Source organism: Mixophyes fleayi, chromosome 7 (genome assembly GCF_038048845.1).
Source record: "Mixophyes fleayi isolate aMixFle1 chromosome 7, aMixFle1.hap1, whole genome shotgun sequence".
NCBI classification, from domain to species: Eukaryota; Metazoa; Chordata; class Amphibia; order Anura; family Limnodynastidae; genus Mixophyes; species Mixophyes fleayi.
The window spans coordinates 123,165,138-123,188,030 of record NC_134408.1 but is presented as its reverse complement, the minus strand read 5'-3'; the positions used below and the strand labels follow the sequence as shown (position 1 = coordinate 123,188,030).

Below are 22,893 nucleotides of genomic sequence, written 5' to 3'. Positions count from 1 at the left end.
CCAAGAGATCACCTAGGTTAACGGAAAATTCCAACTGAAATAATAAGTCCAGAAAATGACATAAGGTCCCGAATTGTCATTACCACAAACACTTCTGGTGATCGGAAATACCTTCGAGTGAAGTATACCCCAAACTCCGGTACGCTGAACTTTCTTGCATAGAGACGCCAGCCGGCTGTGTTCCCTGTCACACACGCTACTCCTGCAGCAAACGATTCGGAAGTCCTGGGCGCATGCGCAATTCGGGACCTTATGCTCTCCATGTGGTATGTGGCCCACATGTTCTGGATAGTACTGGAAATGGAAGGTGATGCAATGTTTTTCCAGTTGACAGCTATAAGGCAATTTTTGTGAATGGCGGGTAGTGGAAATGGGCCTGGGCGACAGTGTGTATAGTACAGAGACAGGCATGCGAATGTCTGTAATAGATTATATGAGTGAACGGACTTCTTGCCGGTAGAGGCTCATTTTTGGATGTCAACTTTCCTTTTAAACATTACATAAACTGTAGCAAGACAATGTCATGTATGACAACATTCTTACTTTTCCCATTTGGTCCAAAGAGGCTGGCTGTCTTCTCTGCATTTCCTTGGTCATAAACTACTGGTACAGCAGGTCCATTGTCTGTTGGACATTTTCCAACATTATACTTCACAGGATATTTCTAAAAGGGATATCAAAAGGGTCATTTATGAAGCTGCAAAAATGCATACACCAGCACAAATGCCATTACTTCCTCTTTTGTGATGTAGTTCATCTATATCTGTGTGATTGTGCCAGTTTGTACAAGTAAATGCATGGATTACGTATCATAACAGCGGGGTGCAAAATTGTGTTTGTAGGTGCTGGGCTGATTGAGGCATTCCATATTGTATAATGGTGGTGATATGCAACATGACTTAACTTTGCATTTTACATAAAATTTCTTCAAATGTGTATTTGAAAAACTTGCATCCATATTTTGACTTTTCATTTATGTTGCACTTGTGGCCCTTTGTGTCTGGAGAGATGGATTGGGGTGGTTCACGTGCAAGTGCGGTACTGTAAGCACATGCTCATGCTAATTAGAGTTGCAAGTATCTGTAGATGTGCCTTTTATGATGTGTATCTCTTGCATGCCAATAAGACTGGTGCAAGTGTTGATCTTGATGATATCTTTGCTCCAGGAGCATATACACGCTCTATTTTAAGGTTGCATGTATCTCAATATAAGTGAAACTCAAAAAGTGTTTACATGTATGCAAAGGGTGTATCTTTTTGTCCAGTTCTAATGCCGCCCAAAGAGAAGAAAGCAGCATGCATAAAAGAGAATATCAACACAGATACACTATATGGACAAAAGTATTCAGACGCTTGACCATTACACCATCAGCGACTGTAATGACATTATATTCAAATACATATACTTTAATATGGTGTTGGTCCCTTTTTACAGTGATAACAGCTTCCACTCTTCTTGAAAGGCTTTCCAGAAGATGTTGGAGTGTTTCTGTGGGAATTTGTGCCCATTCATTTTGTAGAGCATTTATGAGGTCAGGCACTGATGTTGGACGAGAAGGCCTGGCTCACAATCTCCGTTCCAGTTCATCCCAAAAGTGTTCGATGGGATTGAGGTCAGTGCTCTGTGCAGGCCACTCAAGTTCTTCCACACCAAACTCATCAAACCATGTCTTTGTAGTCCTTGCTTTGTGCACTGGGGCACAGTCATGTCGGAATAGAAAAAGCCCTTCCCCAAACTGTTGCCACAAAGTTGGAAAGACAGCATTGTCCAAAATGACTTGGTATACTGAAGCATTAAGATTGCCCTTCACTGGAGATAAGGGGCCTAGCCCAAACCCTGAAAAACAGCCCCATACCATTATCCCTCCTCTACCAAATTTCACAGTTGTCATAATTCGGTCAGGCAGGTAACATTCTCCTGGCATCCACCAAACCCAGACTTGGCCATCTGACTGCCAAACAGAGACGCGTGATTCACCACTCCACAGACCACTGCTCCACAGTCCAGTGTCGGTGTGCTTTACACCGCTCCATCTGACCCTTGGCATTGGTCTTCAGGATGTGAGGCTTGCATGCAGCTGCTTCGGCCGTGGAAACCCATTCCATTAAGCTCCAAACCGCACAGTTTTTGTGCTTACATTAATACCAGTGGAAGTTTGGAAATCTTCAGCTATGGAATAAGCAGAGCATTGGCGACTGTTATGCACCATGCACATTAGCAGTCGTTGATCCCACTCTGTGACTTTACACGGTCTTCCACTTCGTGGCTGATTTGCTGTTTGTTAGGGTTCTGTTCAAAACCACTTCTTTAATTACAGCCATGGAGCCAGACACGTGATATAAACGTTTTAAACTGTTTATTGTCCAGGTAAGGTAAAATAAACAGTAACAGTTCAGGCTGAATGGAACAATGGATTTCCAGATCTTGGCAAACAAGCAGTAAATAATAAAGAAATGCAGCAGTAGACTTAACTGAAACCAGTTTGTAGTAGCAGCCAGAAACATGCAGGTAATCCAGGAACAGAGCGACACATGAGCAGGCTAGGAACATCAATGACCAGCAAACGATTCAGGAATAAGCAGGCATATATAGGCCACAGACAGGTGAGGATAATTAATTAGCAGTGCTAGTTAACCCCTGATAGAGGAATGGCCGGACAGCAGCTCCTCTGGAGAATTACATATACTGCAGGGTAATGTGCACACAGGGTAACAAGGCAAATCATAACACAGGGTAAAATGCACACAAAGAAACAGGGCAGATCATAACAAAAATGCACACAAAGAAACAAGGCATAACACTGTTGTGCTTAAACACTTCCACTTTCTAATAATATCACTTACAGTTGACGGTGGAATATCCAACAGGGATGAAATTTCACTAACTGTCTTATTGCAAAGGTGGCATCTTATCACAGTATCATGCTTAAAGTCACTGAGCTCTTCAGAACGAACCATTTTGTTTCACAAATGTTTGCATATGGAGTCACGGCCAAAAGTTAAGAGAACTACACAAATATTGTTTTTCACAAAGTCTGCTGCATCAGTTTTTATGATGGCAATTTGCATATACTCCAGAATGTTATGAAAAGTGATCAGATGAATTATAATTAATTTCAAAGTCCATCTTTGCCATAACAATGAACTTTATCCCAAAAATATTTCCACTGTATTTTAGCCTTGATACAAAAGGACCAGCTGATATATCAGGTCAGTGATTCTCTCCGAGGACAAGGCTGGAGATCACTCTATCATGCTGATTGAGTTGGAATAACAGACTGAAAGATTTAGAAGGAGGATGGTGCTTGAAATAATTGTTCTTCCTCTGTTAACCATGGTTTTCTGCAAGGAAACACGTGCAGTCATCATTGCTTTGTACAAAAAGGGCTTCACAGGTAAAGATATTGCTGCAAGTAAGATTGCACCTAAATCAACCATTTATCGGATCATCAAGAACTTCAAGGAGAGAGGTTCAATAGTTGTGAAGAAGGCTTAAGGGCGCCCAAGAAGGTCCAGCAAGCGCCAGGACGTCTCCTAAAGTTGATTCAGTTGCGGGATCAGGGTACCACCAGTGCAGAGCTTGCAGAGGAATGGCAACAGGCAGGTGTGAGTGCATCTGCACGCACAGTAAGGCGAAGACTTTTGGAGGATAGCCTGGTGTCAAGAAAGCCACTTCTCTCCAGCAAATAAAATCAGGGATAGACTGATATTCCGCAAAAGGTGCAGGGTTTGGACTGCTGAGTACTGGGGTAAAGTCATTTTCTCTGATGAATCCCCCTTCAGATTGTTTGGGGCATCTGGAAAAACGCTTGTCTGAAGAAGGAAAGGTAAGCGCTACCATCAGTCCTGTCATGCCAACAGTAAAGCATCCTAAGACTATTCATGTGTGGGGTTGCTTCTCAGCCAAGGAAGTGGGGTCACTCACAATATTGCCTAAGAACACAGCCATGAATAAAGAATGGTACCAAAACATCCTCCAAGAGCAACTTTTCCCAACCATCTAAGAACAGTTTTGTGACGGATAATGCCTTTTTCAGCATGATGGAGCACCTTGCCATAAGGCAAAATTGACAACTAAGTGGTTTGGGTGGATCAAAACATCAAAATTTTGGGTCCATGGTGTTAGGAGCCGCGGCGGTGCCCGTGACACTACTCATCTCTTACCCCGCTGGGCGTTCCGGCCGTCTCCTTGATGATCGGGACGTCACTTCCGCCAGTTGGTTCGATTCTCTGCACAGCGCACCCCAGCAAATAGGACAGCCGGGCGCAGGCACTGAATTCTCCTCAGCCTGTGGGCTGATTAATGTGTCCTAGTTAATTGGCATGTGTATAGTTACAGCTTCTGACCCAGTCTTGCTGACCTGCTCCTGTTTGTTGTACTCTGTCCTTTAAATACTCTGTTGGATTCTCTGTGTATGACCCCTGCCTGGACTTTGGACTTTGTTTGCTTGTGACCCTGACCCTTTGGCCTGTACCTTGGACTCTGCTACTTTGCTTGTGACCCCGACCTTTGGCGTGTTTATTTGACTACCCTGCTTGCCTGTGACCCTTGATCTCGGCTACCGTCTGACTATCCTCTGCTTTCTATCCAGCCTCCTGGCCTGCCGCTACGGGCCTGCATTACCAACCCACACTACACTTGGAGTTAAGTCCTGGGGGCATCTGAGTACCAATGAGCACATCATGCTCTAAGGGAAAGGTGACTGCTATAGGTGAAGACCTCCGTCATCTAGGTTTTGTGGGTTGGTGATCAGACAAGCAGCCTAACACATGGCCAGGAAACTCCTCAGACCTTAATTCCATTGAGAACTTGTGGTCAATCCTCAAGAGGCGGGTGGACAAACAAAACCCCACAAATTCTGACAAACTCCAAGCAGTCAACACTGCAAATATTGACTCTTTGCATAAACTTAAAGTAATTGTAAATAAAAGCCTTTGACACTTATCAAATGCTAGTAATCTTACTTCAGTGTTCCACAGCAACATCTGACACAAACTTTGTGAAAACCAATACTTGTGTCATTCACAAAACATTTGGCCATGACTGTATACAGATGTAAATATATCTATATCTATCTATATGATCAGCATCAACTTTAAAACCACCCACCTAATTTGTGTACGTCCCCCTTGTGCCACCAAAACAGCTCTGACCTGTCAAAGCATGGAGGCCACAAGACCTCTGAAGGTGTCCTGTGGTATCTGACTCCAAGACATTAGCAGCAGATCCTTTAAGTCCTGTAAGTTGCTAGTTGGGGCCTCCATGGATCTGAGTTCTTTTTACTGCACATCCCACAGATGATTGATCGGATTTAGATCTAAGGAATTTGCGGCCAATTTAACACCTTGATCAGGAGTGACAAAGATGTCAAGTTCCTCAAACCATTCCTGAACAATTTTTGCATTGTGGTATGGTGTATTATCCTGCTATAAGAAGCCACTGATCTCAGGGAATACCATTGCCATGAAGGGGTGTAATTGGTCTGCAACAATGTTTAGGTAGGTTGTACGTGTCAAAGTAACAACCACATGAATGCCAGGACCCAGGGTTTCCCAGCAGAACATTGCCCAAAGCATCACACTGGAAACACTGTGCATCGTGGTGCCATCTCTTCCCCAGGAAAACGACACACATGCACCTGGCTGTCCACATGATGTAAAACAAGACGTGATTCATCAGACCAGATGACCTTCTTTCATTGCTCCATGGTCCAGCTCTGGCGCTCATGTGCCCACTGACCGCTCTGTTGCTAAACAGTTTTAAAAATACAGGGAGATTGTTTGTGTGTGTGAAGGAGCTTCACAAAGAGTATGTACAGCTACAAGAAAAGCTGGTATAAGGATCCCTGGGGTATGAATGGAGAGAAAAGGATGGGCTCCATTCATAAGCCCCATTGTTGGTCTTCCAATTTACCAATATGCTCTGCTGGTTATCAGGAGTTGCCTCTGTGGGGGGCTGGTAAAAGGCTGCAAGGCAACTCAATCAGTCTCTCAGACCTGGAGAGGAAGGTGGATGCCCCCTGAGAGACAATGCAAATGCTGTGTAGGAGACACAAGGACCTTCACATGAGACTGGGTGTTCCTGTGTGTTAAATTAGAAGCCGGACAGGCTAGAACTTTTGTTTCTGTTTGCTTATTTCTATGCCTGGGAAATAAATCTAGCTGAGACTTGTTGAACCAAGACACTGGACTGGTGAAAGTTATCTGGTGGAAGTGTGTGGAGTGCAGCCATCTAACCCCAGGAGACAGTAATATATATATATATATATATATATATATATATATATATATATATATATATATATATATGAGAGAGAGAGGGGTGTATAGATATTTTTATTTATTTGGAGAAGTGTAATTATGTTATTAAAGTACTAGTAGACAAGACTTGAATTTATGTTTTACATTTTTCTGTCATATGCATTGCTATCTGGGCCTACCTTGCATTCTCCTGCAGAATAACCACTCACTTCTTGGCATGCACTTTGTTCTACACAAAATTATGTTGTGCAGAACAGCAGTGAGCTGGACATACTTCTCAGCATTTCCAGCAGTCGGGGCAAGCATCCTATCTGTCGGGACAGTTGGGAGGTATGCAATTAACCACTTTAGCTAGAGTTGTCAGCTTGGAAGATTGACATGTTGGGTGTATCACCTTTGAAACATATACATGTAAAGGTGCCTTTGACACCACAATCGTTCTGAACAAGTTCCATTTCATATGCTTTTGGAGGATGCAGCTCTACCCACTGTTTAGCTCTCTTCTCAAATTCCTGCTACAATTCCCTACATCAAGAGACACAGCACCTGCCACATACAGCCATGGGTGTTACTGCCATCCACGCAATGATTTTTAAAAATAATATTTACCTTATAGAGATGAAAGAGGTTTCCTCCATTGGTAGAAAGGAAGTCATTTTGTGTACGATATCTTAGGATAGAATTGCTCTTCCACTGGGGTAGGGGACTCTTGTTTGGTACATGCCATAAACCCACATTATAAGCAGATATATCATAATAGCCAGGATTCTGAATATACACAGGGAAAAAAGTTTTAATGCTGTTTCCTACTAACACAAGTTATGTAATGCCTTTACCAGGAGCAATATAACAGGTGACATATTAGACTTTAAAAATTGTTTAAACACCAATGGGATGAAATATATCTATTGTGTGTTAATTATATGTATAACTTTATTATCTGTGTATTAGCATGTTCATACTTGTAAATCTAGGAAAACTAACATATTGGACTGTATTTAATCTATAACAATGATCCAATGACATTAAATTGCCAAAAATTCACATTGCTTATTTCATAAAAATGGCGATAGCAAATTGTCATATAGAAATATAAATGGAAACAGTTCTTTTAAATAAAACACGGAAATGGCAGCAGCACACGCACATAGTCTCTTGTATAATATGCTGTCTGGGGAAGAGCTAGAGAATTTCTCAGTAGCAGACTAATACCCAATAATGGAAATTTCTAAAATAATTTAAGCTCTTTGTTTTTGATTGCCCAAACTGTTCTCCTATGTGACATCGTGATGAGAGGTGTGCTGGTTTGCTAATCTGTTTTACAACATTCTTAGTGCCCTTCTCCCAGAACAATTCTAGTACTGGGGTCTACAAATATATTATGGCTCTCTCATGGAACAGAGATATGGCATTTATTCCACTTAGGATGGTATGATTTAGGGAGATACATTATCCCTATAGGTTCATTATGGCGCATGTGTATCTCTCTGACACATGGTATGTTGTTACTTTCAGTGATTACAACATTATACTGATGTCTTTGCAAATATATATTATGAGAAGTATTGATTTGATATTTTTTTTATAAGGAATATGTAATGAACTTGGAGTAACCGCAAATATGGTCCTTTCTAGCCAAATAAATGTCATGCTTTTAGGATCTTTGGACTGGGCACTAAACGTAATGGTTGAAGGCCTGTCTGTGACACTAGGCATCTCGGAAGGAACAATCAAAGGCAGTTGACATAAAACAAGTTTCTGAAGCACACATCAAACTACAATAACCCCTTGTTTGCTTACACACAGCGATTTACTGGAAACCGTGTTATCTAATGCAACTTCAGATTATTTTCCTAATTACCCGGATTAACCTACAATCATGAGAAAAAATAATAACCTACAGATTGCTACAGGAAAATTTACAGTTATCTTTTATATTTAAAAACCAATCATAGTCTAGAGAAAAGGTGTTAAATGATAGTTAGCTCTCTTCTGAGAAAATGACATAATACTTTTCAGTGTGAATATTTATACAAAAGTGGTTACCTTGTAATCATCACTGGTTGCTCCATCAGGCAACCCAAATGTGGCATAGTTTGCCCAGTTGCCATCTCCTTCAGGATTATTTTCATTGCTTCCTTGTTGGCTGGACCACCGGTCTCCCATTGTGCATTTTCCATTAATGTTGTTCTCATGGATACTTGCTACCAATGTCCAGCCTCCCCCATTAGTTGTCATGTCACAGAAGGTTTGGTAGGAAATGCCATGTTCAGTAGTCAAAGTATAAATTCCATCTGTGATAAGGGAAACAGAGAATTTAAAACCACTTCAAGACTTCTAACATTAAGCCTACATTTACTTCTATGGATTTATTAAAAAAAAGTTTTTCAGCTTTGGGTATTTCTAATCACATATGTAAAATATCAATAGGAGCCCTGTGACAGGATGGACTGCCTATGCCCTGTCTGTTGTTGCTGTGAACCGGCTGCGCTTACTTTGCCACCGTCCCCTTTCATTATTCAGAATATGCCCCTCCTGCCACAGTAGGGGGAGCCTGTTGCCACCACTGGACTCCTTTATGGCATCCAGAACCACATTCTTTCTGGGTAACTGTCGCTGCTAGTGTACTCCTGTGCTATCACACTGGTCAGAGCTGCTGAAAAGTAGCAGAGCGCTGGTACTGGAGAGCTGGGTCCAAATCTCAGAAACAGTCGGAGGAGGGATTAGATTTAGGGTCTAATCTGTAGGTCACAGGATTACAGCAATATTGAAGAAGTTGTCAAGTAGGGTCTTGAAGCAAAGAGTGATGTTTATTTCGCTCAAGTGTCCTGACAATTACAGTTCCACTGATTAAAGGTATCAGTGGTCAGGTATGAAACATCAGAATGATACATTTCAGTGTACAAGGGTTCTCTTTTTATACTGTTTTAGACACAGCCGCAAAGGCTATTTTTAGAATCAGGATGCAATTTGCTTACCCAAACATGGATTTACATGCAATGCAAAGTTAACAATATTTATGCTTATCTGTGATATCCTAATACCTTGCTGTGGCTTCCTGCATCCTAATTTGAACACATTAGATATCTGACAGCAAGTCTAATTACCCATTCCTTTCCCTTAAGGGGTATTGGACACTCACATCAAAAGGTCTAATCAACATGAGATTAGCATGGGTGCTTTCTACCAACAGTTGCAGAATTATTATTATTATTATTATTATTAATATTTATTTATAAGGCGCTACAAGGCATCCGCAGCGCCGTACAGAGACAAACAAAATCACAATACAATGGGAGACAGCACAGTACAGTAAACACAGCAACTCAGTACGCTCAATGCACAGCTAGAGAGGGCGGGGAAGGGGGAGGGAGGATCCGAAAACGACGGGGCCCAAGAAGGGGGGCGCGGAAGACAGGGAGACCCCCAGGGGGGAGGAGGGAGCAAAAGTGGACGTGGGGTGGAGGACCTTTGAGGAGGAGGGCTAAGTAGCTGGAGAGCAGAGTTAGAAGTGGTGGAAACAGGAGGAGAGATGGCCCTGCTCAGAGGAGCGTACAATCTAAGGGGAGGGGTGGACAGACAGAGAGACGCAGGGGAGAGAGGGAGAGTGGGGGGACAGAGGCAGAAGATAAGGTAGGAAGTTAAGTGGGAGACAGAAAGGCTTTAAGAAAAAGGTGGGGTTTTAGGGCCCGTTTGAAGCTGGACAGATTAGGGGAAGTTCTGATGGAGGGAGGGAGCTTGTTCCAGTGGAGGGGGGCAGCGCGGGCGAAGTCTTGGATACGCGCGTGGGAGGAGGTTATAAGGGGGGAAGAGAGGCGACGGTCAGAGGCAGAACGGAGAGGGCGGGATGGAGCATGAATAGAGAGGAGGGTGGAGATGTAGGGCGCAGTGGAGTTGGCGAGGGCCTTGTAGGTGAGTGTGAGGAGCTTAAAGAGGATTCTGAAGGGGAATGGGAGCCAGTGAAGGGCTAGGTAGAGGGGGGAGACAAAAGAGGAGCGGCGAGAGAGGAGAATAAGCCTAGCTGCAGCGTTAAGGACGGATCGAAGGGGATCGAGATGAGAGTGGGGGAGGCCAGTGAGGAGGAGGTTGCAGTAGTCCAGGCGGGAGATGATCAGAGAGTGGATAAGGCATTTGGTGGCAATAATACAAATTTCCTCCAAAGAAAAGAAAAGAATTCCCCAAGAAAAGTTGCAAACCCCAAAAAAGACATTTCCTTACACCAATATATACAAAATACTTTCTAATCAAAGGCTTATTGTATCAGATAAATACATCAGAAATAATGCATTTCCTCTAGTAAGGTTAAAACAGAAAAAACACATTTTCTCCCCTGGTCTGAGAAATAAAGATTTCCTATATCAAAATGTCCATAATATCAAAACGAAATGCATTGGCACTTATATAAATAAGAGCCCTGCGCTATTTCCTTTTAATAAATTTCTGCCATAAGTTATTTATAAGTGATCCAGTCACAAGCCCCCATTCAGAATTAAACCACAGAGGCCAAGGAAAAGCTCTCAAACTCCAAAGAACTGCAACTACAATTTAAAGTGCCACTGCTTATTTGATAAACAATACAGTTTATACATATAAAAAACAATATATAACATATTTCCAACATATTTGAAGCGAGTACCGTATAATCTTAAATAGGAAGCAGTTTGCCATTTTCAAGTAAAAAATAAAACACAAAAGCATAACAAGTGATGGGTTTATGCCAAATCACCTCTGTTCTCATTGCGTGCCTTGATTTGTACAAGTGAGCGTAGATTTTCAGCGCACGTAGACTGTGTACAGTCATATGGTGGCATTTGCAGAAGAGCAGAAGTTTGCACTGGCCGAGGAGTTGGATGAAGTAAGGGCTTTAATTGCCAAGCACAGAGTGTTAGCATTGTTGGGCCTAATTTTGAGAAGCAGGGCAAAAATAATATTCATCTTGAGGACCATGACAATTAAGGTTAGATAACGGGGTGAAGAAGGCACTTTTTCACTGGTGTTCCTTACTGTTCTGTGGGGCACATGACCATGGCACAGAGAGAGAACTTGAGTAGAGATCAGGTTTCATGCTATAGATTTATTGGGTTCATTTTGTGTATCTCCAGGTTGCACTTCAGCAGAGAGGCGCATCTCTAGGTGCACTACCAGCAATGTAATAAAAGCTTCACACACACAAGAGAGACACATATTAGAGCAGTCACCCTCTCCCATCACTCTCATGATTAATTTAAGCAAATTGGGATAAACTGTAAAAAAGTATTTTATGATAAAAATATAACAGTTTAATTAAATGAAAAGGGTGGACTTTGATGTAAGATATAGGAGCCTATTTGTGAAGCCATAACACCTGCAAAAATGGCACTTTTTGCAGGAGAAAGGCTAATTTTAATATTGGAGCTATTTATAAAAGCCAGTAAGGATTTTTGTTAGCTGTGGAAGCTTATTTAACAAGGACAGCAGCGGTATAAATACCACCTCTGATCTCAGGATGGCGATAACAGAGTACAAATAACTGTGGAAGTACAGGAAAAAATGCTTCATTAGTGTAACCCCTGGGGATGCTGCAATTGGACTTGAGCTAATAATCACAATTACATCAGTAAGAAAAGAGATGGATATAGCTATTTACCAGTCCAGGAGGAGGAACTACATCTCCCAGAAAGCTATTATGAAAAGGGGGGCGGGGCCTAAGAAGACTAAGAAACCAGAGGGTGGAGAAAGAGGGAGAGAGGAGCATCCTGGGAGAGACTGAGCTGTGTGACCAGTCCAGATAGGTGACCCTAGGCAGAAGGGCACTGGATTGGTGGTCTGAGCAGAGAGAACAGTCTGCAGAGATATCAGAGCTCAGTGCAGTCCTGAACAGAACCTGCTGGAACTCACAATTTGAAGCTGTAGGAGGAGGTTTGCATACACCTCTGAAGAAGGACATTTTACAAGTCAGCCATTTTGGAGATAATCAAGTTCAGACCTGTGACACACACTGGTGCAGATAAGTTACTGGTTATTTTACCTATCTGTTATTTTTCAAGTGGGGTTTGGACTATATCTGGCCACAAGGGCTGAAGAGTCAGGGATAGATGGGTGGGCAGGTAAAATTGCAACAAGTGTTTGTCTAATCAGCATTTGTGGAACTACAAGTCCCAGAATACAAATAAGAAATGATTTTACAGTTGTTGCTACAGGAGGGTTTGCATACTGTGACTGCTGTACCTCACTGCAAGTGATTTAAAGACATCTAAAAGCTGCAATCTGGACACATGATGTTTCCATGCCATGCTGCATCCATACAGAAGGGCCCCAACTTGCAGTGCACTGCTCCATTTGTGTGGCATGTTTGAATACCGCTGATGTGTGTGTGTTTGGCAGTACATTGTAGAGCTATAAGGAAAATATATATACATTCACCCTGCAAGATATTCCCAGTATCAGGAGCAAGTAAGGCATCTGATATATTTTTCTATAAGGCTGTGACAGTTAATGTTCATATTGTATGCTGTTAATGTTATTGATTTATTGCGAGTTATTGTGTTAACTTGGTGTTCATAGAAAGAAGTGGTGCTCCACTTTCATCCACACTGTCTTATTACTGCATTGTATTGTTTGCACTATTATTTCAAATTATACCAACGTATATTTTTCTATAAAATTACAAAGCTGCATTCAGGGTTTGCATTTCAATAAATGTGCCTGGATGGCTTTTGCAGCACACAGTTTGTCACAGAGTGTTAATACTGGGCAGGGGGTTTCCCGAATCCCCCCCTGGTGTATCTTTTGAACACCCCCCAGAAGAGAAAGCAGCAATTCGGGTGGAGGCACTGAAAACCAAGTACCGAGGTAAGAAGCATCTGCATTGTTCAATATATATACACCCTCACAATGCATAATACAGAAGGGGGTGTTACATTAGCTAAATAAATAGTTTTTTCCCTTTTAAAATAAAGTTATTTATCTTAAATCTATTTTTTACAATTTTATTTTTATCATCATCACCATTTATTTATATAGCGCTACTGATTCCTCAGCGCTGTACAGAGAACTCATTCACATCAGTCCCTGCCCCATTGGAGCTTACAGTCTAAATTCCCTAACATACACACAGACACAGAGACAGAGAGGGTCAATTTTGATAGCAGCCAATTAACCTACTAGTATGTTTTTTGGGTGGTGGGAGGAAACCGGAGCACCCAGAGGAAACCCATGCAAACACGGGGAGAACATACAAACTCCACACAGATAAGGCCATGGTCGGGAATTGAACTCATGACCCCAGCACTGCGAGGCAAAAGTGCTAACCACTAAGCCACCGTGCTGCCCAGCAATTTATCATTTTTTTTAAAATTAATCTGGAGCTGGAAGCCCAAATCCAGACTACAAATTCCAGTGTGCATGTGCAGAGGGACACTGTACTGGCTTGGCAAGCAGGAAGACTCCTCTTAATTGTAATGTAAAAATAAAAAATAAAATCAAGAAAAGATGTAATGATTCCACATGCCTTGCATTAGTGGTCGAAGTGGGAATTTAGCAGTGCTGGTATAAAAATTGGAACTGACATTAATTTTAGATGCTATTTAACACTATGGGGCATAGTCAATTCCGATCCCGATCCGCGGTAACGCGCGTTACCGCGGAAAATGCGCAATACTGCCGGTAATACGGTACCGCAATAACGCGGATTTTCGTACGGGGCTCCCTTTGTTGGTGGGGGGAGCAGGGTAGTAAAAAAAAGAAAAAACAAAAAAGATATACTCACCTGATCACTGCGCCGGCGTCTCTCCGCCGTCCCTTCCTCTCTGCACTGCTAACATTGAATGACAGGCGTGACATCATCAAGTCACGCCTGTCATTCAGTGAGGAGCAGCGCGGAGAGGACCAAGAAAGAAACAAGAAGACAGAAGAGAAGAGAAGAAAGACGCTAAAAGAAAAGTAAAAAAAAAAAAAGGAATAACGCAGAAAGGCACACTGTGGAGGAAAAAGGGAGAAGAAAGGCACACTATGGAGGAAAAAGGGGGAGAAGAGAGGCACACTATAGAGGAAAAAGGGGGAGAAGAGAGGCAGACTATGGAGGAAAAAGGGGGAGAAGAGAGGCACACTATGGAGGAAAAAGGGGGAGAAGAGAGGCAGACTATGGAGGAAAAAGGGGGAGAAGAGAGGCACACTATGGAGGAAAAAGGGGGAGAAGAGAGGCACACTATGGAAGAAAAAGGGGGAGAAGAGAGGCACACTATGGAGGAAAAAGGGGGAGAAGAAAGGCACAGTAAGGAAAAGGGGAGAAGAGAGGCACACTATGGAGGAAAAAGGGGGAGAAGAGAGGCACACTATGGAGGAAAAAGGGGGAGAAGAAAGGCACAGTAAGGAAAAGGGGAGAAGAGAGGCACACTATGGAGGAAAAAGGGGGAGAAGAGAGGCACACTATGGAGGAAAAAGGGAGAAGACAGGCACACTATGAAGGAAAAAGGGAGAAGAAAGGCACACTATGGAGGAAAAAGGGAGAAGAAAGGCACACTATGGAGGAAAAAGGGAGAAGAAAGGCACACTATGGAGGAAAAAATGGGAGAAGAAAGGCACACTATGGAGGAAAAAGGGGGAGAAGAAAGGCACACTATGGAGGAAAAAGGGGGAGAAGAGAGGCACACTATGGAGGAAAAAGGGGGAGAAGACAGGCACACTATGGAGGGAAAAAGGGGGAGAAGACAGGCACAGTAAGGAAAAAAGGGGGAGAAGAGAGGCACACTATGGAGGAAAAAGGGGGAGAAGAAAGGCACACTATGGAGGAAAAAGGGGGAGAAGAAAGGCACAGTAAGGAAAAAAGGGGGAGAAGAGAGGCACAGTAAGGAAAAAAGGGAGAGAAGAGAAGTACAGTAAGGAAAAAAGGGGGAGAAGAGAGGCACAGTAAGGAAAAAAGGTGGAGAAGAGAAGCACAGTAAGGAAAAAAGGGGGAGAAGAGAGGCACAGTAAGGAAAAAAGGGGGAGAAGAGAAGCACAGTAAGAAAAAAGGGGGAGAAGAGAGGCACAGTAAGGAGGAAAAAGGAGGAGAAGAAAGGCACAGTAAGGAAAAAAGGGGGAGAAGAGAGGCACACTATGGAGGAAAAAGGGGGAGAAGAAAGGCACAGTAAGGAAAAAAGGGGGAGAAGAGAGGCACACTATGGAGGAAAAGGGGGAGAAGAGGCACACTATGGAGGAAAAAGGAAAAAGAACGTCACACTATGGAGGAAAAAGGGAGAAGAAAGGCACACTATGGAGGAAAAAGGGAGAGGAAAGGCACACTATGGAGGAAAAAGGGGGAGAAGAAAGGCACACTATGGAGGAAAAAGGGGGAGAAGAAAGGCACACTATGGAGGAAAAAGAGGAAGAAGAAAGGCACACTATGGAGGAAAAAGGGGGAGAAGAAAGGCACAGTAAGGAAAAAAGGGGGAGAAGAGAGGCACACTATGGAGGAAAAGGGGGGAGAAGAAAGGCACACTATGGAGGAAAAAGGGGGAGAAGAGAGGCACACTATGGAGGAAAAAGGGGGAGAAGAGAGGCACACTATGGAGGAAAAAGGGGGAGAAGAAAGGCACACTATGGAGAAAAAAGGGGGAGAATAGAGGCACAGCAAGAAAAAAAGGGGGAGAAGAGAAGCACAGTAAGGAAAAAAGGGGGAGAAGAGAGGCACAGTAAGGAAAAAAGGGGAGAAGAGAGGCACAGTAATGAAAAAAGGGGGAGAAGAGAGGCACAGTAAGGAAAAAGGGGGAGAAGAGAGGCACAGTAAGGAAAAAGGGTGAGAGACACAGCATGAGTAAAAAGGGGGGGAGAGAGGCACAATAGTGGGGACAATTAATTAATTTAAGATGGGGTGGTTTTGGCGCTACTGAATGTGGTGGTGAGTTTGGGGAGAATGAGGTCCCTTTATTAAATGTGCCTATGAATTATTTAATGGCAGTGACGGTTGCGGGAAATAGGTATATTTCTGAAATGTAAATACTATTAATTTATTGCTGGGACTGTTTGTAGGGAGGGAAATAAACCTATTTATTAAATGTGAATATTATTATTTTAATGTTGGGGCTGAAGGAAGGCCTAATTATTAATCATGGGTGGTACTGATTTAACGCCGGGGGTGGCTGTAATTTTCTAAATGTACCCATTTTTTTTCTCCAAATAGGGCCCCTAACATTCCAGGATCCAGACAAGCCACAACTAAAGAAACCTGCAGCACAGGTGTTGAAAGGGAAAAGAACAGGTAGGAGAGAGCAGCAAAGTCTGTGAAATGTTGTGATTCTAGTGGGACAATCCCAATTTTTGGTGACCGTTTAATGGTGTACACAACAATGCAGGTTTTTTGTCTGTAGGAGGGTGGTCTGGCCATGCCCAATGATGCATTATCAATGGTATTTTAATTTGCGGTATCATTGCTAGTTTTAATGTGCATTATAAATTCTATTTTTAAAGAGCGGTATCATTGCTAGTTTTAGCGTGCGGTATCATTGCTAGTTTTAGTGTACGTTATCAATGTTTTTTTTAATGTGTGATATCATTGCTAGTTTTAATGTGTGGTGTCAATACCCATTTTAATGTGGAGTTTTGATGATTGTTTTAATGTACAGTATTTTAGTTTGTGGAAGCAATGATTTTTGTTATGCAGACAACCTAATCGAGCCCTCTGGGAGAGCTGTAAGTGTCATACTGTGGGCTGTAGGTGATGTAATGCAGGATGTGTCACTATGCCCTTAATTTTAGATCTTAGGGGCCCCCCTGTCTTAAGTGCCCCGGGCCCCCCGAAGCCTTAATCCAGCTCTGGCCCTATGTCCCTACACCCCTCCCTCATATTCCTATGCTACTGCACCTTTCACGAATGTCTCACACATCTCTCTAATGATAGACCAACGAGAGGGGCTGCAGTGATTGCCTACCGCTGTTCTTATGGAAAATACATAATTATAGGACAAGCACATGTATGATCAATGGAGCAAACTTTGAAAATGGTGTTGAGCTTATTATGAAATGACCATTGTGTAACTAATTTACTTCATTTATAATAATTGCAGGCGTGTTTGCATGTAAGTATAAAAATAAAATGTTCATGTTAAGATGTGTGCTACTATTTGACTTGCACTGTCTATCCACCCACCCTACAACTTACATTTGATAGTTTTACTTCTAGTTCTGTTCATTTGAAAGTATACTGATGTTAAAATAAAGCCTGTAATTTATGCACTTTGGGCCACCTGGTGATACATTGTAACAATATTAGGACAATACTGTAGATGCAGCTTGCAGCAGTAATTTACACAGCACTACCTAGTTCAAGCTCCACAGTAGCTGTGCAGCCTCGCAGTGTCTCATTGTTACATTGAGCAGAAGCAGACCTGGGAACTAATGACAAACAGACATTCACACACATGGAGCAGTGATAGGTAACCTGATAAAGTTAATGGGTCAACAAATCTGACAAAAAAGCAAGAAGGGGCTGAGAGCCGGAGGTGATGACTCGGAGGTCCACCTGTTGCCCATCACTGACATACAGTGATCTCCCACTATCCCAGGGAGGGGAATGAAATGTGTGATTGTATTCAACATAGTGTGCTAGTGTCTGTGCTACAGTGGCATATTTCATACTTGCCAACTCTCCCGGAAAGTCCGGGAGACTCCCGAAATTCGGGTCAGTCTCCCGGGCTCCCGTGAGAGCTGGCATTGCTCCCGCATCCCAGAATTCACAGAGAATCACGTAATTTGACGCGATTCTCTGTGAATTGCGGCATTTTGGAGGGCAGAAAGGGGCGGGGCGCGGCTAATCGTGGCATTTTGGCCCCGCCCCCACAATGTTTCGCGGGGCGAGGCCAAAATGACGCGATTGGCCGCGCCCCGCCCCCTCCCGCCCTCCAGTCACGCCCGTCTCCCGGAAACTTGTTTAGGTAAGTATGGCATATTTACTAGTGATCCCCCACACATTAGCCAGGCTGTTTGTGAAAACAGAAACACAAATGTTTCCGCTAAGGCAGCAGTGTCTGTGAAACTGACAGCTTCAAAGGAAGTGGAGAGAAGTTTTCGTATGTCATACCATCACATACCCGACGACTTTGACCATTGCCTTACATAATTCCTAATTGTGCGCTTCATGTTTTATAATTAATAAAAACAGGTGCAGATTGCTGAAACTCACCTTTGGCATTGGTGTCTGACTGATGGATTTCCTTGCAACTTCTGTACCTGTTTTGGTTGTTGTTGTTGTTAGGAGATAATGGATGCACATTTACATTGCTTGTTCTGTCATCGCCCCAACATGCCACGAGATTTAAAATATTTTGCTTCATCTGAAGCCATGAGCCACGATCTGATGAAATATCAAAATAACAGCTAAAGCCAAAATTGTATTTTACTGCATTATTTGATCAAGGGAATTATATGTAGTATGCAATGACAAAATTATAGCTAAGAATGCACAACACAGCAGGTTACAGATCTCTGTGCAAAGTTAGTAAATGACATTACAGAAAGTCTAGTCATTCTTATAGGGAAAGCAGGGACCTCAGTAGAACAACAGCTAAGGGCCTGATTTAGGAGCAAAGCAAAGAAAAGGAGTAACTTTGCACCTTGGCAAAACCATGTTGTATTAGAGGGGAGATAAATATAACATGTAGGGACAGATTTATAGTTGGGATACGGCATGTCATAGATCAACTTTGACTTCAGTGTAAAAATAAAGTTATCAAGTATTTGTGTGCTATATGAAAAACAGCCAGTATTTTCCTTGCAAAAAAATAAGTTACTTTGTACCCCTTGCATTGTAACATGGTTTGTCCATGTGCAAAATTGCTCCTTTTCTTTGCTTTGCTCCCAACTCAAAAGCAGGCCCTAAATCTGCAATTGTTAACCTTCTAGCAAAGCAGCATTGCTTATATACTCCTTTTATGTTTACTTACCACAAGTATCACATTGGCCTTCACTAGATATCAGGGACAGCAAAACCAGGCTGCAAATCAGCATCTTATCCCTGGCACAGGGGAAGAAACTGAATCATAATCAGATTGTCATATTCTGATATTATTGCATTACCTGCCATGCACTACAATATGTAAACATACATAGGGTCATTTTGAGCTGTATGTACTATCCATAATAACCACACAAAAATTTGTATTTGTAGTATATAAAGAATGCAGTGTGTATATAAAGAGTACACAGTCTTGATCTGCCCCTTAGATTGTGCAGAACAGTCACAAAAAATCAGATTTGTCCCACTAGAATCAGAAAATTTGACAGACTGTCCGGCTCTCGCTACCTGTTCTTGTCACTTTCACCACCTGTGGCTGCAGGTTTCTTTAGTTGCGGCTTGTCTGGATCCTGGAATATTGGGTGCCCTATTTGGAAAAAAATGGGTACATTTAGAAAATTCCAACCAGCCACGGTGTTAAATCAATATGACCCATGATTAATACTTAGACTTTCCTCCAGCCCCAACATTAAGTAATAGTATTCCCATTTAATAAATAAATATATTTCCCTCCCTTCAAACAACCCCAGCAATAAATTAATAGCATTTACGTATAAAAAAATATATCTATTTCCCGCAACAGTCACTGCCATTAAATAATTTATATTCACATTTAATAAATAGACCTCATGCTCCTCAAACTCAGCCCCACATTCAATTAATTGCCCCCAAACCACCCCATCTTAAATTAATAGTCCCCACTATAAAATTAAATTGCCCCACCATCACCCCACAAACAAAATAGCACCCATTAATTAGCCACCACCTACCACACACACATTACATTGCCACAATCCCGATGTGCCATCACACAAACATTACTGTGTCCCTTCATCAGCATGCTGTGCCCCCTTATGATCACACTGCACCCTTCATGCTGCTTTTGCTCCCCCCTTATCCTGGCCCCCCCTTCATCAAACTCTGCCATGCTGCCTTTGCTCCTGCACACTCTGCCATACTGCTTTGGCCCCTCTTGACACTCTGCCATGCTGCCATTGCCCCTCTTCACACTCTGTCATGCTGCCTTTACCCCTTCACACTCTGCCATGCTACCATTGCCTCTCTTCACACTCTGCCATGCTGCTTTGCCCCCCCCCCCCTTCACACTCTGCCATGCTGTCTTTGCTCCCCCTTCTCACTCTGCCATGCTGTCTTTGGTCCACCTTCCACTCTGCCATGCTGATTTTGGTCCCCCTTCCACTCTGCCCAGCTGCTTTGCTCCCCTCCTCACTCTGCCATGCTGCTTTGCTCCCCCTTCCCACTCTGCCATGCTGTCTTTGGTCCCCCTTCTCACTCTGCCATGCTGCTTTGTTCCCCCTTCTCACTCTGCCATGCTGCCTTTGGTCCCCCTTCTCACTCTGCCATGCTGTCTTTGGTCCACCTTCCACTCTGCCATGCTGATTTTGGTCCCCCTTCCACTCTGCCCAGCTGCTTTGCTCCCCTCCTCACTCTGCCATGCTGCTTTGCTCCCCCTTCCCACTCTGCCATGCTGTCTTTGGTCCCCCTTCTCACTCTGCCATGCTGCTTTGTTCCCCCTTCTCACTCTGCCATGCTGCCTTTGGTCCCCCTTCTCACTCTGCCATGCTGTCTTTGGTCCACCTTCCACTCTGCCATGCTGATTTTGGTCCCCCTTCCACTCTGCCATGCTGCTTTGCTCCCCTCCTCACTCTGCCATGCTGCTTTGCTCCCCCTTCCCACTCTGCCATGCTGTCTTTGGTCCCCCTTCTCACTCTGCCATGCTGCTTTGTTCCCCCTTCTCACTCTGCCATGCTGTCTTTGGTCCCCCTTCTCACTCTGCCATGCTGCTTTGTTCCCCCTTCTCACTCTGCCATGCTGCCTTTGCTCCCCCTTGCTTCCGTCACTTACCTTTTCTATCGGCTTCTTTCTTCTCTTCTTGTCTTCTCTCTTCTTGTCGACTACTCTCTGCGCCGCTTCTCACTGAACATCGGGTGTGATGATGTCTCGTCCGATATTCAGTGTGAACGGAGCAGAGAGAAGGGAAGAGGGACGCTGGCGCTGCGATCATGTCAGTATTTTTTTTTTCACTTTTTTTTAAGGTACCTGCTCCCCCCCATGAAAGAAGAGGGGAGCCATCAAGGTCGGATCCTACAGGGGGCTCCCCAGCGAGCCAGTCCGACCGTCATTAGACGCGGCCGCATCGCGTGTCATGTGATGCGGCCGCCTGTGTGCCCCCCGGGCTGATACCTGCCAGCGCACACCTGCATCAGGGGGTAGAGAAAAAAAGAACATGTAAAGGACAGAAGAGTGAAGAGGAGGAGAGAAGAAAGTGTTAGTACAGGGGAAAACAGGAGGAATAATAGGTAGAACAAAGGAAAATGTATTCAATTGGGAAAACGGAGTTCTCTAAACAGTCGGATTATGTCACATTTGAAGAAGTAGGATATTAGCAAGCAAAATGCCAGGAATGCCAGTTTGATAGGAATGATTGGTTCAGTCTTTTAAGACACTAATCATATGCTTTAGATTTGGCAAAAACTCTGAATCAATGCTGAAATAGTGGGACCCTCCATCTGCTTCCAGTTTTTAGCAATTAAACATCTGGCAGCAGTGAGGATATGACTTAGGAGTCTCCAAATCACACTGAGTGTCAGGGAGAAGGCAAGGAAGGAGGAAATAGGAATGATTAAAGGGAGATCAGGGATCATTTTAGGGCAGCTCCACCAAACATGAGACAGGGATCCCCGCTGACCACAGTTACGCCAGCAGTGTAGAGATGTGTAGTAGTTGGATAAATAGCCCTCAGTCTGAAGGGAACTTTTAACAGTAATTTTTTTATGTGGCAATACAGGTACCAGAGTACCCTGGATGCCTGCATATGCTGATGCTTGTAGTTCTACAAATGACAGCATGTTTTAGTGCACACCGTTTTTTTTTAAATGTATTTATATATATATATATATATATATATATATATATATAGGCAGCTTTCTTCCTGTCCCCTTGATGTATCTATCCATCTATATCTGTCTATCAATCATATATAGAAATAGATGGATAGATAGATACACTCTCTCTCTCTTTCACTCTCTCTCTCTCTCTCTCTCTCTCTATATATATATATGAGTGTATATATCTACCTACAGATATATGATGTAGCTGATTAGCAGTAAACTGTTAATTATTAAACATGACACAAATGTGAATTGTGAATTGTAAATTTCTTACCAGTCCAGGATCTTTTCTTAAGGGGAGGTCTAATATGTTCTACTTTCCCCTAATGTAATAACAGCTTTATATTGATCTGCAAAATCCTTACACACGCCTTTTTCAGGCAGGAGCAGGAGCACATTTTATACAATTGCTATAGTCAGTACATTTATAAATAAACTGCACATTTATGGATGCTTCTGGGAATTACAGTGTGTTGTTATGATCACATACTAACACCTGTTTCCCTTTGTTCTGGATAATATCATAAACAGGATGGGAATCATTTCAACACATTAATACTTATAGTGATCGCATACTCTGCACTAATTGAGGACATTTCATTTTACAAACTTGATTATACCTTAAAAATGAAATACACTTTGCCCTTTGAAGTGAAGTTATACAAAAAAATAAACACTTATTTTAAAAGTATGTTTTAAGTCTATTTAAACATGTGAAAAAAAAAAATTTGAAATATGTAGCAACTTAAATCA

At 42.8% G+C, this 22,893-nt stretch overlaps 1 protein-coding gene across 1 annotated transcript in view; it reads right to left on the bottom strand.

The window, feature by feature from the left end:
• LOC142098106 (intelectin-1-like) overlaps positions 1–22,520 on the bottom strand; it is a 31,619-nt gene extending 9,099 nt beyond the window's left edge. The window contains exons 1-6 of the mRNA XM_075180594.1: positions 22,415–22,520; positions 19,158–19,228; positions 18,398–18,568; positions 8,308–8,555; positions 6,871–7,029; positions 544–664 (exon numbers count right to left, since the gene is read on the bottom strand). Of these exons, the coding sequence (XP_075036695.1) occupies positions 544–664; positions 6,871–7,029; positions 8,308–8,555; positions 18,398–18,568; positions 19,158–19,221 (763 nt within the window). The 5' untranslated portion in view covers positions 19,222–19,228; positions 22,415–22,520. The remainder of the gene's footprint in view (positions 1–543; positions 665–6,870; positions 7,030–8,307; positions 8,556–18,397; positions 18,569–19,157; positions 19,229–22,414) is intronic.
• Positions 22,521–22,893: the final 373 nt, after the last annotated feature.